We start from the raw sequence: 14,875 nt of genomic DNA on the forward strand, positions 1-14,875 counted from the left end.
GCACTTTGGGCAATGATGATATGTCAATGTAGATTCATCACTTAGAACAAATGCACCCCCGTGGTGGAGGATGCTGAGAGTGGGGAGGCCTTAGTTTCTGACAGGGGTATATGGAAACTCTCCGTACTTTTTGCACGATTGTGCTGTAAATCTGAAACGACTCTCAAAAATATCTATTAAAAGGAAAAAGAAAAGAAAAACACAATCATTACCTGACAGTAGATGATATTAGGGAATTATTGTTCATATTCTTAATGTTCTTAGTATAATAAGAACATTATGTTATACAGGAGACTATCTTATTTCTTAGGAAATAAATATATATTTTGGGATGAAGCATCATGGAATGTGTTTCTAAATGGTTCAGCTAGGGGCACCTGGGTGGCTCAGTCAGTTAAGCGTCCAACTTTGGCTCTGGTCATGATCTCGCAGTTTGTGATTTCAAGCCCCACATAGGGCTCTGTGCTGACAGCTCAGAGCCTGGAGATTGCTTTGGATTCTGTGTCTCCCTCTCTGACCCCACCCCGCTCACACTCTCTGTCTGTCTCTCTCAAAAATAAAATAAACATTTAAAAAAATGTTTTAATAAAAATAAAAATAAATGGGGGGAGTTCATTGCATTTGGAATATTAACTAAGCAAAAAAAGCTATTAATTAACAGGCATACATTAACACATGAAAAGTGTTCTAAACAGTAAATACCAATTAAATTCTTTTCTGCATTTAAGTGCCTTATAATTTCAGAAGTATTTTTGTCTCCATTTGTAATTGATTTTTATGCTGGTCATGACTGGAAATTCCTAACTTGCAAACCAGATTTGGGGTGATCTTTAGTTCATTTCTTTTAATGAAATTTTGCAATTTCGTAAAATTTTGCAAATTCAAAAACTGTACATTTATCAGAAATTATTAAAGCCTAGGGTGCCTGGGTGCCTCAGTCTGTTAAGCATCTGACTGGCTCAGGTCATGATCTCACAGTTTGTGAGTTGGAGCCCCGAGACGGGCTCTGTGCTGACAGCACAGAGCCTGCTTGGGATTCTCTCTCTTTCCCTCTTTCTCTGCCCCTCCCCTGCTCTCTCTGTTTCTCTCTCAAAATAAATAAATGAACTTTTAAAAAAAGAAACTTTAAAAAAAAGAAATTATTAAAGCCCGGTGTTTTTGACAAATTGCTGGAGTGCGTCCTCATTGTCATTGTTAGCTCCGGTTTTGATATGCACATAGTCACCCTTTTAAGGCAGCTTATCACAACTAAGTTCAGTCCCTCCGCTACCCGGAGCCGAATCATCTGGAGTGACTACACATTTCTGAGCTTCAACACCCGCTAAGAGAACAGCTGGGAGGAGAGCCTTGGAACCAGCATCTTAACAACTTCCCGGGTAATCCCCGCACATAGTAAACTTGGAGAAATCACCGCCTGCCCTGGCACACCTGTTTATGAATTACAGATTCTGAGAAATCCGTTTTAATTTTATTTTTAAGCCTGTAGCCTCTCTCTCCATACCTCAGGGAGCTCTCTGCTCCCTCCGGCCCTCTTCCCCCAGACAAGCAGCATGGTGCGACAATCAGGAGCCCAGACTGTGAAGCCACACATCATGCCTTTGAATCTCATGTGTGACGCTTACCAAACGTGATCGTGGGCAATCTTTCTGTCACTCGGAGTCCCTGTCTGAATAATGAGAATATGAATAATACCTAGCTATGTGTGCTATGTGTGCGTTAAACACAACATCAAATAAAATCAGTGAGCAGCTTCCAGTAGCCAGCCCAGCTGATAACTGATGTCTCTATTTTCCCAAAGCTCCCACTCATCTCTATTTCCAGATCACCATATTTCCATCTCTTTCAAAAGCATGTCCTCCTGGGGCACATGGGTGGCTCAGTCGGCTGGGTGTCCGACTCTTGATTTCGGCTCAGGCCATGACCTAACAGTTTGTGATTTCGAGCCCCACATCAGCGTTGGATTGGGATTCTTTCTCTCTCCCTCTCTCTCTGCCCTTCCTCTGCTCATGAATATTCTCTCTCTCTATCCCCCTCTCTCTCTCAAATAAATAAACTTAAAAAAAATTAAAAAAACAAAAAAAAAAAAAACCATGTCCTCCTCCTCTGTCATGCCAACTCCACGAAGACAGGCATTTTCTCCAGCATGTCACTGCTTGTACCCCAGTGCCTAGAACAAATCCTTGCATGTACCACAGGCTCCATAAACAGCTGATGAATGAAGGAAGTGAATGAGTAAATACACCTGGTTTCACTCCTCTGTCTTCCTCCTTCCTACAGTCATCTGCCAATATCCCAAGAATCCCCAATTCCTCAGGAAGAACTCTGGCATCTGGGTCAGTCTTCACCTTTGCCCCAATTTATGCTGTCACCGAGAATTTAAGCTCTAGTACCTGCTCAGTCCATTGCTACCACACTAAGAAGTTCACTGTAAGGCAAGTTAAGTTGTAATCACCAAATTCAATAAACAGTCTCCAGCCCTTCTCTTACTTAACTTCTGTCTAGAATTTCTCTTTATTGACTTCTCTTTCTCCTTTATTTTTAATGTTACTGATCTTTTCTGGTTCTTCTTTTTTTTTTTTAAAGTAGGCTTTTTGCCCAAACTCATGACCCTGAGATCAAGAGTTGCATGCTCTACCAAACTGAGACAGCCAGGCACCTCTTCGCTGATTCTTATCCTGTCAGATTATCCCTTCTCAGTCCCTCTTCTTTCTCTACAACTTTATCTTTGTAACCTTTCATTTAATCACTTCCTGTACTAAATCCTTTAATGGTACCCCCTTGTTACCAGAATGAAATCCAAATTCCTTAACAGGGCATCTAGACACACTCTAAATCAGTTTTTTTTTTTTTTTTTTCCAGTTCCTTTCTAATCACTCAAAGAATAGCGCACCACCTTCCCCACTCCCTCTGCCATCACCACGACCACCACCACCACCAGCAGCAGCATCTGAGCGTCCATGTCAGAGTGGAACTAAATCTCTCCTGTTGGTGTCCTTTTTCTAGGCTGGATTGCCAACTGTCACTGCAGGTGGAAAAGGTAGTATATGCTGAGGACACATCTACAGTGCACAGGAGATACCCAGTGAACTTTCCATGGCAGTGTCTCACTGTCATGACATATGAAAGAGAGAGCAGAGGCAAAAACAACCAAATACATTTTTAAAAACACAAGATAGAACACCTGCTAAAATTTCAAAGGACCTTGAGGCCAGGAATTAACCACAAGAGAGAGGGATGGAGATTAAGCTTGTAACGCAAATTGCCCCCTTCTTATTTACCTGAATCTGATTTTAAGGCATCTTCCAGCTCCTTGCATTTGCCCTTTGATGACGAATACAAAAATTTGAAACTTGATGAAGTACATGTCTTTATATCTGTTGAACTAAGACCTGAGGGAAAAGTTTTAAAGGTTTTATTTCTGCATTTGTTAAACACGTCTTTTGAGATGCAGCCAGGTGGGAGGATAGGGATACTCTACTATTGTGGCCATCTAATCAAGAGTGATATGATAGGGACATTTTCAAGTGCTGTAGGAGGATCAAGGGTCAAAAAAAGGAATATTTGTTTTTTGTTGTTAAACAAAATAACACATACATGCATACACTTAGGAATGAAGCATCATGTGTCTGAAACTTACTTTCAAATGATTCAGCAATTTTGGCTTCTATTATCTTGGATCAGAGAGAGGAGACTGGGGTGATTTCTACATGAAACAGTGGAAGGAACACCCGGAACAGTGATATCTTTGACCCACATACAGTCAGCTTCTCAAGTATGAAGCAAACAGATAAAAGTAGGCATGTAATGGTCCCAGTCCACCTACTGGAAACCCCAAAAGCTGGGTTCTGATTCTATAGTAATTAATTCCTAAAACCTCAGGTCTACTGCCTCAATCTCTTGATTTTAATATGTTTACTATCTCTAGTTTCTAACAATTCCTTCCCATAACTCATAACCTCAGAATGTAACAATTTCTACTCATTATCAAATGGAGTTTTGCCAATGCATTTTTTAAAGAAGGATAGAAAATAATAAGTGTGGAAATATATATTTCTTATATAATTTTGCTAACTGTATTGTAATAATCTCAATATTTCTTAAGGAATAATTGGGGGGATCTATTACATCTCAGGAGTTTTGATTATATTTCAGTTAGAACTTTTAGGAAGGACAGAAACTTCTCAAGAGTAAAATTTTTACTTAAAAAATATGCTTTGACCAAATTGGAAAGTTTTAATAAAATTCTCCCCCATTTCTTTAAGTGCTAAGGAACAAAGGTTGGGAGGCAGTGAAACTAAGTTTAGATCAAGCCACTTGCTGGATTAATTTTCCAAAGAAATATTGTCCCTGTCATTGCTACAAAAAAACTTGTGCTTATACATCATTTCCAACCAGGGAAGTTAGAAAAGTTCAAATTCTAGTTAAATCTTAACTGGTAACAAAAAAACTAAGCCCATTGGGGGGAAAAAGCCAATGGAAACATAGAAAAATATTGTAATTCACCCCCAAGGGAAGGTTACAAGATTTCCTCTGAATCTCATGTAGTAAGTGTTACTCTCCTCCAAGGTTGTAAGGGAGCCTTGACTGAAGAGAAAGACCCCTAAGAGGTGATTTGGAATGGAGAAGGAAGTGTGGACATCAGCTGAAGGACAAAGTTGGGAAGAAGTAGGTTTGACTTGGAATATTAGTAAACCAGCCAAAAGGTCTTTGGAGAGAAGGAATGGACACTAAGACACCACCCTCTACCCTCCCACATTGGGACACATGGTGAGGACTGTCCTCTTACTATGGGGTCAAAAAAATCATGAACTCCGTGGTGTGCACTGATTCTAACCAAAATCAGGCCATTCTAGCAACAACATAGCATAAGGAAAAAGTTCAGCTGACTTGGGAGCAAGTTAGACCTCCTTACAACCCATATGCCCTTGGGTGAGTCTTATCTAACACTGACTCTCCATGTCTCAGTCTGTGGGACAGGAATTATAGTGGCCATCTCTCTGGGTAGCAGTGAGGATCATTGCTAACATGTAACTTGCCTCTTGTAAGAAAGGCATCCAATAAATTCAAGCCATAAGAATTAGGTAGTAAGCAAACTTGTGATATCCAGAGCAGGTTTTTTTTAAAGGAATGTGAGTGGCAACGAACAGAGGTAAATAAAATACTTCTTTAAAACATTTTGATTTCTGAAATATAATACCTTATTAGCTTTTCCTCAAAGAATATTACTTAAGCTGAGAAATGGAAAACATTAAAAAGTATTCTAAAAATCCAATCAATACCTCCTGGAGACAGCCAGTAATGATGATGGTTATCTCACATTTCAGGGTACTAGCCAAAAGAGTAGGCAGTTTGAAGAGTTTGAGTAGATTATAATGGATTCACACCACTTTGGATTCCTTTGCAATTTAATCTCTATTTGTCATACTTTAAATCTCTAAAAGTTTAGGCTAACTACATGTTATTTCCCCCATTAAAATTCCTGCAATGCTTGTAGTTAATAAATTTTTTTAATACTCTACCGCTTTCTTTGATTTTTTCTGGGTCCACATAAAATAGAATTTTGTACTCTCCTCCTAAGGACCCAGACTGCAGATAATGTGTCCCATACTGGTCGATTAATCTTCGGTAGGCACCGTAGTCATACAGAGAGGGAAGGTAGGAGAGTTCCTTCCAGAAGGGCTCAGCAAGTTGTAAAAATTCTGGATTGTTATTGATAAACTGAGCCACTTCCACAGTGTTCTGGACAACCAACAATTGATGACTCTATGGGAAGAAGAAAGAATAAAAGGAGTTTTAGTTTGAAGATAAAAAGTCAGTGAAATTACTTTCCTGTTCAATGTCTCCATCAACTGCCACCTCCAACCCAAACTATATGAATTTTTATTTTTGATGCATGATGAGGTCTTTTCTGGGCTCACTCACCTGAAGCAATCTAAAGAGTTTTTGGAATGCCAAATAGGAATATCTGAGTGATATGTAATTTCTTACATATATGGCCTTTAAAATCTCAACTAGAAAAAAAGCATCATCTTCATTCCCTACTAAACAAGCTCACAAATCGGTGTATAAAATAATGTGTCCCTAAGGAGTATACATTGACAATGACTTATAGGTAAGGTGAACATATAATTTATATCTCATACTATGGTTCCTCACTTTATAATGAGGCTTTTTTTTAAATTTTAGTGTAATTTACATACTATCTTATATTAGTTGCAGGTGTACAATACAGTGATTCAACAATTCCATATGCCACCTGGTGCTCATCACAAGTGCACTCCTTAATCCCCATCACCTGTTTCACCCAACCCCCCCACCTGCCTCCCTTCTGATAACCATCAGTTTGTTCTCTATATTTAAGAGTCTGGTTTTTTGGTTTGTCTCTTTTCATTGTTGTTTGTTTTCTTCTTTTTTTTTTAATTTTTTTAAATGTTTATTTATTTTTGAGACAGAGAGAGACAGAGCATGAACAGGGGAGGGGCAGAGAGAGAGGGATACACAGAATCTGAAACAGGCTCCAGGCTCTGAGCAGTCAGCACAGAGCCTGACGCGGGGCTCGAACTCATGGACCATGAGATCATGACCTGAGCCGAAGTCGGACGCTTAACCGACCGAGCCACCCAGGCGCCCCTGTTGTTTGTTTTCTTAAATTCCACATGTGAGTAAAATAATATGGTATTTGTCTTTCTCTGAATGACTTATTTCACTAAACATTATACTCTCTTGATCCATCCATGTTGTTGCAAATGGCAAGATTTCATTCTTCCTTATGCCTGAGTAATATTCCATTGTATATATATAATATACCCTCTTTACCCATTCATCTATCAATGGACACTTGGGTTGCTTCCATAATTTGGCTATTGTAAATAATGTTGCAATAAACATAGGTGTGCATCTATCTTTTCGAATTAGTGTTTGTATTCTTTGGGTAAATACCCAGTAGTGGATACGAGGTCTTTGAAACACTTCCTAAGCATCTTTTAATGATGTCCAAGACAGATCTACCTTATATCAAATCCTCATTTCTGTGAACATAATACAAATACAATAAATGTTTATACAATTCTTATTCCCATAGTCAGCTTCTTAGTCATAAAACAAACAAAATCAATATTCCTTTATACCTCCCTGTGATTTATTAATCAAGTTACTGACTTCAAGAATGAGATGAAGTATGCAGATTTTGAATGATGGTCAACGTGAAAATTCATCAGCAGTAGGTATACATCAATTAGTACAAGTCATCTCAACTGTTCAGATTGCCCAAGAAAAAATTTTAGTATCTCAAAACAACAAACTATCTAAAAATAAGTTTTTTAACTTCCTCAGATAAAAATTTTGGTATCTCAGGGCACCTAGGTGGCCCAGTCACTTACGCGTCCAACTCATGATTTCAGCTCAGGTCATGATCTCACAGTTAGAGAGATCAAGCCCCACATCCAGTTTTGTGCTGACAGCACTTACCCTGCTTGAGATTCTCTCTCTCTGCCCCTCCTCTTACCCCCGTGCCCTCACACGCATTCTCTCTCTCTCTCTCTCTCTCAAAATAAATAAATAAATAACATTTTTTAAATGTGGTATCTCAAAAGTAACAAAGTATTTTAAAATCTTTTAGTTCTATGCACCTTCTAAGAAAGATTCTAGCATTACTGTTTAGAAAACATATATTAACAGGATTTTTTCAATTCTATAACACATATAATCATGTATAGTAATCACAAATTAGAAATTTAAGAAAATTTTAACTAGTAGATTTGATAGTAATGCTTTTTTAAGATTTTCAAATAAGAACAAATACTTTAATAAGAAAAACAAAGTATAGGGGCGCCTGGCTGGCTCAGTCAGTGGAGCATGAAACTCTTAACCTTGAGGTCGTGAGTTTCAGCCCCAGGTTAGTCATAGAGGAAAGAAAGAAAGAAAGAAAGAAAGAAAGAAAGAAAGAAAGAAAGAAAGAAAGAAAGAAAGAAAGAAAGAGAGGAAGGAAGGGAGGAAGGAAAAAAGAAAGAAAGAAAAAAGAAAGAAGACAAAGTATTAATAGATATATTATCCAAGAGAATTGACAAGATACAATGTTACCTCTTAAGGAAATATATTACATTGTCTCTTTGAAGAAGATACTACTACCCTAATTTAAAAATGAAAGCTGATCCTTTTGGTAAATACACTTTTGTTAATGTTAGAAATACGTAAGCAGTAAAATATGGAAAAGTTAACTCATGTTTCATACTAACCTTTTGCTTTTGGATTTCATTGTTATGTGAAATATGACTATACGAAGAAGATGCTGAAGATCTAAAAAAGGAGCGTTTCCTACTAGATGATGTATATTCTGCTGAAGTATGTTTCACATAAGACCAGCTACTGTTGTAAAATTCATAATTAAAATCATTATTTATCTTCACCTATAAAGAAAATGAAAAGTTTTGTGGTGACTAAATCAAGGCCTTGGGTATAACCCAAAATCTTTTGCCATGGATCCTTTCACGTGAATACTTTCTTTACACAATCCTCTCCAAAAAAAGAAAGCCCTTCATTGATACAAAACAACTGTGGCTCTCATTGTGACCAGGCCCATATAAATATAAGGAATAGAGTCCATTCTATAATTATTCTTTGTTAAGCAGGAGACATGGTCTCAGTAATGGTAATCCCAAGTGATTCACAGAATACATTTGTGTGCAAACATCTCCCATTTTGTTTAATGTCAACATCTAGGCCAGAAGTCAGAAAATTAACAAAACCATACTAACAGAGAACTGAAAAGCACTTGGCTCTTGATTTTTCATCTAATAAAAGGGAAAAGAAATGTAAATCGGTGATCTGAAGAATGTAGATCTTTTGGACTTTGGGAATGTTCTATGTGATCCAGTAGTAGCTATAACTTTCTAATTAATGCTGAAACTGGATTTTTTTTCTGTGATAGATAGTAGAAGAAAAGGCCATCCCACAAGAATTTTGAAGCAGGCAACAGGATAGTCACATGTGGCTAACAGAGTCATGACAGCTCCAGCACTGATGAAGAAGATAATCATTTATTTATCCCTTACTTTATCCTAGATCAAGTGTCAAAATAAAATGCCTACAGGGGGCTGGCAAGTAATATAAATGTTGGAGGCATCCAGGGGAAGGCAGGGTGATGAAGTGAACACACGCACTGTAGAAAAGGGGTACCAATGCAGGAATCCATCATACAGTTACCACGTGTAACTACAGGTTCTAGCACTGACAGGTGATCTGTTTTCAAGAAAGGAGATAAATCTGAATCTTGACACAAAAATCTTGGAATTTTTAAAAGTCATAGGCAATTAATTTGCTGACAAATGCCAATCACCGCGAGAATAAAACAAGACACACATGAGGACTCCCTCTCACAGTATCTGCTCCATATAAAATAGTCAAATCAGTAACTGTGTTTCCACGAGCATTTGTGTTGTTAGCATATATCCCTACACATCTGTGTTTGAGATCGAAGTATAAAAAAGCACATGGAAAATTAAAATGATGGGTATGATATACTTTAAACACAAACCTAAAAGGAAAGAAAATGACAGACTATTATGCAGTCATTTTAAATGATGCCTATGAAGAGAAATACTCATGTTAAATGAGAAACTGTTATAAATGTGATAATTCCGTTAATTACATCAATGCAAGTATATTCCCCAGTCAAAAAAAAAAAAAAAAAGACTAGAAAGAAATTCATCAGGAAAATGCCAGAAAATATTCTATTACTTTTATCATTGCCCATGTTCAAAATTATGCATGAATGTTAAGAACACACCACAAGATACGAAAAGATAGATTTATTCATATCTTTTATTAGGGCATTATTTTCATTAAATTATGAAATGGATCTATTTCAAAGTCAAATGCATAAGTTTAGGTCAAAGCTGAGATGGAGAATATATGTATTATTATTGACTACAAAGAAGACGTTAATAAGAATGCTATTAGAGATTTCTGCAGCCACTAGATACTGTTTTGGTCCTATTAGGTTTTAGATAGGCACACAATTTAATTTTTTTCTCTCTCTCTCTTAAGAAAGAGAAGTTATCTATCTTCCTTTTGATGTAAAAAAAAAAAAAAAGAAAGAAAGAAAACCTATTTTCCCTCTTCAGATCTACAATTCAAATACTCGATTCATGCAAATAAGCCTCTTAGATGATTTAGTTCAGCACCTCCTCACTCTCGTCTGCTCTACATATGGCTGCCAAGTCATCTTCTTCAAGCTAATGTGATTTTCTTAAATGACCCTGAATTGATACTCTCTTTCCCATCTAATTTTGAATCCTGAATTCTCTCAGACTGATCCTTCCTCTAAAATCACAAACTCAAACATCCTACAGTCTGCCACCTATACTCTTTTGACTCTCATACTATCATCACCAGAGCAATTATTCAACTTCGTAGAAACAAGTTCTTCAACTTAGTTTCCTTTCTCTCTCCCTATCAGCACCTTCATTTTTTTCACTTCTTTCTTTTTCGGATTGCCTTCATGGTTCATGACTTCAACAGTTTCTCATCAATGAACTTAACATCCTCGCCTAGATAGACCCTGGCATCATGCTTGCCAGGCAGAATTCCAACCTGGTTCAATGCTCACAGCCAAGCTACTTAGCACTACAATAGAAAAATCACACAGCTATAGATGGGTACCACTGTAAGTCCATTCATGATTTCTGATCTCAGGGGAACCCTCAATGCAATCCAGCAGCCCTATATTTCTTTAGTCCGTTCTCTTTCTTTCCCATTTTCTACAGTACCTATTTCAAAAGTTCAACCCCTACCTCAATTCCCCAATCTTAGAACCACTTTCCTCACTTTCAGAAAATGACCTTAACCTCTTTCTTTACAAACATTCCCATTACCAGACAGAGGATTCCTAAATTTCTGGCTAACAAATCGACAAACATATTTACATTTCTCCTCTTCCTTTCTTCCACAGGTGTCCCTCCTCCATCTAAAGCTAACTTCTCTGATTGATCCCATTTACAATTGCACAAGAACCATAAAATAGGAATAAACTTAGCCAAAGTTGTTTAAATATCTGTATGCTGAAAGCTATAGAAAACTTATGAAGGAAATTGAAGAAGATATAAAGAAATGGAAAAACATTCCATGCTCATGGATTGGAAGAACAAATATTGCTAAAATGTCACTACTATCCAAAGAAATCTACACATTCCATGCAATCCCAATCGAAATTGCACCAGCATTCTTCCCAAAGCTATAACAAACAGTCCTAAAATTTGTATGGAACCACAAAAGACCCCAAATAGCCAAAGTAATGTTGAAAAAGGAAACCAAAGCAGGAGTAATCACAATTTCAGACTTTAGCCTCTACTACAAAGCTGAAATCATCAAGACAGTAAGGTATTGGCACAAAAACCGATACGTAAACCAACGGAATAGAACAGAGAATCCAGAATTGGACCCACAAATGTATGGCTAACTAATCTTTGACAAAGCAGGAAAGAGTATCCGATAGGAAAAAAAACAGTCTCTTTAGTAAATGGTGCTGGGAGAACGGGACAGCAACATGCAGAAGAATGAAACTGGACCACTTTCTTACACCATACACAAAAATAAACTCAAAATGGATGAAAGACCTAAATGTGAGACAGGAAACCATCAAAACCCTAGAAAAGAAACCAGACAACAACCTCTTTGACCTCAGCTGCGGCAATTTGTTGCTCAACACATCTTCTAAGGCAAGGGAAATAAAAGCAAAAATGAACTATTTGACCTCATCAAGCTAAAAAGCTTCTACACTGTAAAGGAAACAATCAACAAAACTAAAAGGCAACCGACAGAATGGGAAAAGATATTTGCAAATGACATATCAGATAAAGAGTTAGTATCCAAAGTCTATAAAGAACTTCTCAAACTCAACACTCAGAAAATGAATAACCCAGTGAAGAAATGGGCAGAAGACACAAATGGGCACTTTGCCAAAGAAGACATCCAGATGGCAACAGACACATGAAAAAATGCTCAACATCACTCATCATCAGGGAAATACAAATCAAAACCACACTGAGATACCACCTCACACTGGTCAGAACGGCTAAAATTAACAACTCAGGAAACAACAGATGTTGGCAAGGATGTGGAGAAACAGGAACCATCTTGCACTGTTAGTGGGAATGCAAACTGGTGCAGTCACTCTGGAAAACAGTCTGGAGATTCTTCAAAAAAATTTAAAATAGAACTGCCCTACGACCCAACAATAGCACTACTAGGAATTTATTCAAAGGATACAGGAGTGCTGATTCATAGGGCACATTTACCCCAATGTTTATAGCAGCACTTTCAACATTAGCCAAATTATGGAAAGAGTCCAAATGTTCATCAACTGATGAATGGATAAAGAAGATGTGGTTTATATATACAATGGAATACTACTTGCCAATGAGAAAGAATGAAATCCTCCCATTTGCAACAACATGGATGGAACTGGAGGATATTATGCTAAGTGAAATAAGTCAGTCAGAGAAAGACAGATATCATATGTTTTCACTCACATGTGGAACTTGGGAAACTTAACAGAAGACCACGGGAGAAGGGAAGGGGAAAAAATAGTTTCAAACAGAGAGGGAAGCAAACCATAAGAGACTCTTAAATACAGAGAAAAAACTGAGGGTTGATGGCGGAGGGGCAAAGGAGAGGGGAAAATGGGTGATGGACATTGAGGAGGGCACTTGTTGGGATGAGCACTGGGTGTTGTATATAAGTGATAAATCACAGAAACCTACCCCCAAAACCAAGAGCACATTGTATACACTGTATGTTAGCCAACTTGACAATAAATAATATTTTTTTTAAAAAACTGAGTTATCCTCCAAAAACAAACAAACAAACAAAAATAATAAAGCTAACTTCTCTGTCTCTTCTCTGTATTGCATTCCTTCCCACCTCTTCTAAGGACTTATTAAATTCATTATTCATTCCCTCTCCCACAGCTTCCATTTTTCTCTCTCTACGGTTTCATTCCGTATATATCAAACTCACATATATTCCAACCCCACTTATGTATAGTGTGTTACAAGGGTTCTGGAGACACTCTTGGGTTCAGAATCCATGTTTGTTATCTATTACCTCTATGATTGTGGGTAAATCATTCAGCATTGTTTCTTTCAGTTTCCTCAACTGTAAAATAGAGATGATAGTGCCTACTTTTTTTAGGTTATTATAAAGAAAAGAAGATCCATTAAGCACTTGAAACAGTGGACAGTATATAATGTATGTGAGCTATTTTTTGATCATCATTTAAATTATTCCTGGTTTAAAAGGTAGATTTAGAAATCTCCGATATCCAGGGATGCCTCAGTGGCTCAGTCGGCTGAGCATCCAACTCTTGGTTTCAGCTCAAGTCGTGGTCTCGCAGTTTGTGGGATGGAGCCCCACATCGGACTCTGTGCTGACAGCAGGGAACCTGCCTGGGATTCTCTCTCTCCCTTTCTCTGTCCCCTCCCCCATCTGTATCTCTCTATCTCTCTCAAAATAAATAAATAAAATTAAAAACTAAAAAAAAAGAAATCTCAGATATCTAGATTCAGACCAACAGAGGAAGCAGAGGATCAGATCATTAATCATTAGTTAAAATAACGTTAGAATATAATTTTGTGATTCTTATTTGATATACACTAGTATCTCTTTTCCCAAAATATAATGAAGTGCATTCAAAACTAAATACAGGAGGATCCAAGAAGCAATTCATTTTCTCTACCCCAATTTTTACTCCCATCTGTGACTCATTCCAAGTTGACAATGAACAAAAAGTCTTTCGGCAGCCTCCCAGACAACTACAGGAGGGGCACCTTCCAAAGCGACCATGGAGCAGGAATGTGCTTGTGTGTCAAAGGCTTCCTCGTGGGATGAAAAATATGAGGAGATAGAGAAAGTGCATGGCATCAAAGAAAGTGGCTTAGTCAACAAGAGACCAGGTTTGCCCTGGATAAACTACAATGCTCAAAAGTGAAACAGAGATCACAAGAGAAATTAACTGATTCTGTTCTGTGTTTACTTACTAATGTTTATGTTCCGACAAGTCAGAAGTCGTCTTCCACTCAGAGGTAGCTGAACACCCAGTGGCCTCAGGTCTATCTGCCTGTGGAAGACACTTACCACCTGCATATCCACATGGGGTTAGCACTTCAGGGACTGACTCATTGCTTCCATCTCACTTCCCTCAGGCTGGATCCTCAAAACATCTCTATAATTTCCCTCTAACTCTGACAAACTCCTTCAAATTCAGTGACTGGAAAGGCATTTCAGATGTCAATCCAAAAACCAAGCCATGCTGAGGGAAATGAATGTCAGGACTATGCTGTTATTAAATTATTTCTCTTCTTCAGAGACTGCAGACTTCCAGCATGTCTATCCTCCAACTATGTCAGAAATTCTCTCATTATTTTCTCTGCTCTGTAACATTCTAAATTTGATCCAAAAATATATATGCAATTATCCCTCTTATAATTATGAAGAATTATCAACCCATCCTCCTAGGAATAGGAGGCAAAAAATTTCTACATATGCCTATGTCACATTCTTCCTTCTGGCCAATGGTTAAATTACAATACATATTATACACCGTATAGAATTTAGAGTTGAAAAAGCAGTTAAATATAAGATACTGGGAGAGTGAAACATACTAGAAAAACAAAGGGCTGTGAGGTCTGACAGGCTGGATCCAAGCTGTACTACTTACTAATTTGGTGATTTAGAGCAAGTCAGCTGGAGTCCTCTGAGCCTCAATTTCTACATATATACAATAGTAAAATATTACTTACCTTCCAAAGATGTTATGAGGATTAAACCTATACAAATTGCCTAAAACAGTACAGATGCCAGAGTAGGTAATCAAAAATTG

The 14,875-nt window shown here is 37.6% G+C and overlaps 1 protein-coding gene across 1 annotated transcript in view; it reads right to left on the bottom strand.

Annotated features, from left to right (window-relative positions):
- C7 (complement C7) overlaps positions 1-14,875 on the bottom strand; it is a 56,987-nt gene that overhangs the window by 24,508 nt on the left and 17,604 nt on the right. The window contains exons 7-9 of the mRNA XM_030330679.1: positions 8,235-8,405; positions 5,520-5,763; positions 3,279-3,389 (exon numbers count right to left, since the gene is read on the bottom strand). Of these exons, the coding sequence (XP_030186539.1) occupies positions 3,279-3,389; positions 5,520-5,763; positions 8,235-8,405 (526 nt within the window). The remainder of the gene's footprint in view (positions 1-3,278; positions 3,390-5,519; positions 5,764-8,234; positions 8,406-14,875) is intronic.

This window comes from Lynx canadensis, chromosome A1, assembly GCF_007474595.2.
Source record: "Lynx canadensis isolate LIC74 chromosome A1, mLynCan4.pri.v2, whole genome shotgun sequence".
In the NCBI taxonomy this organism is placed as follows: Eukaryota; Metazoa; Chordata; class Mammalia; order Carnivora; family Felidae; genus Lynx; species Lynx canadensis.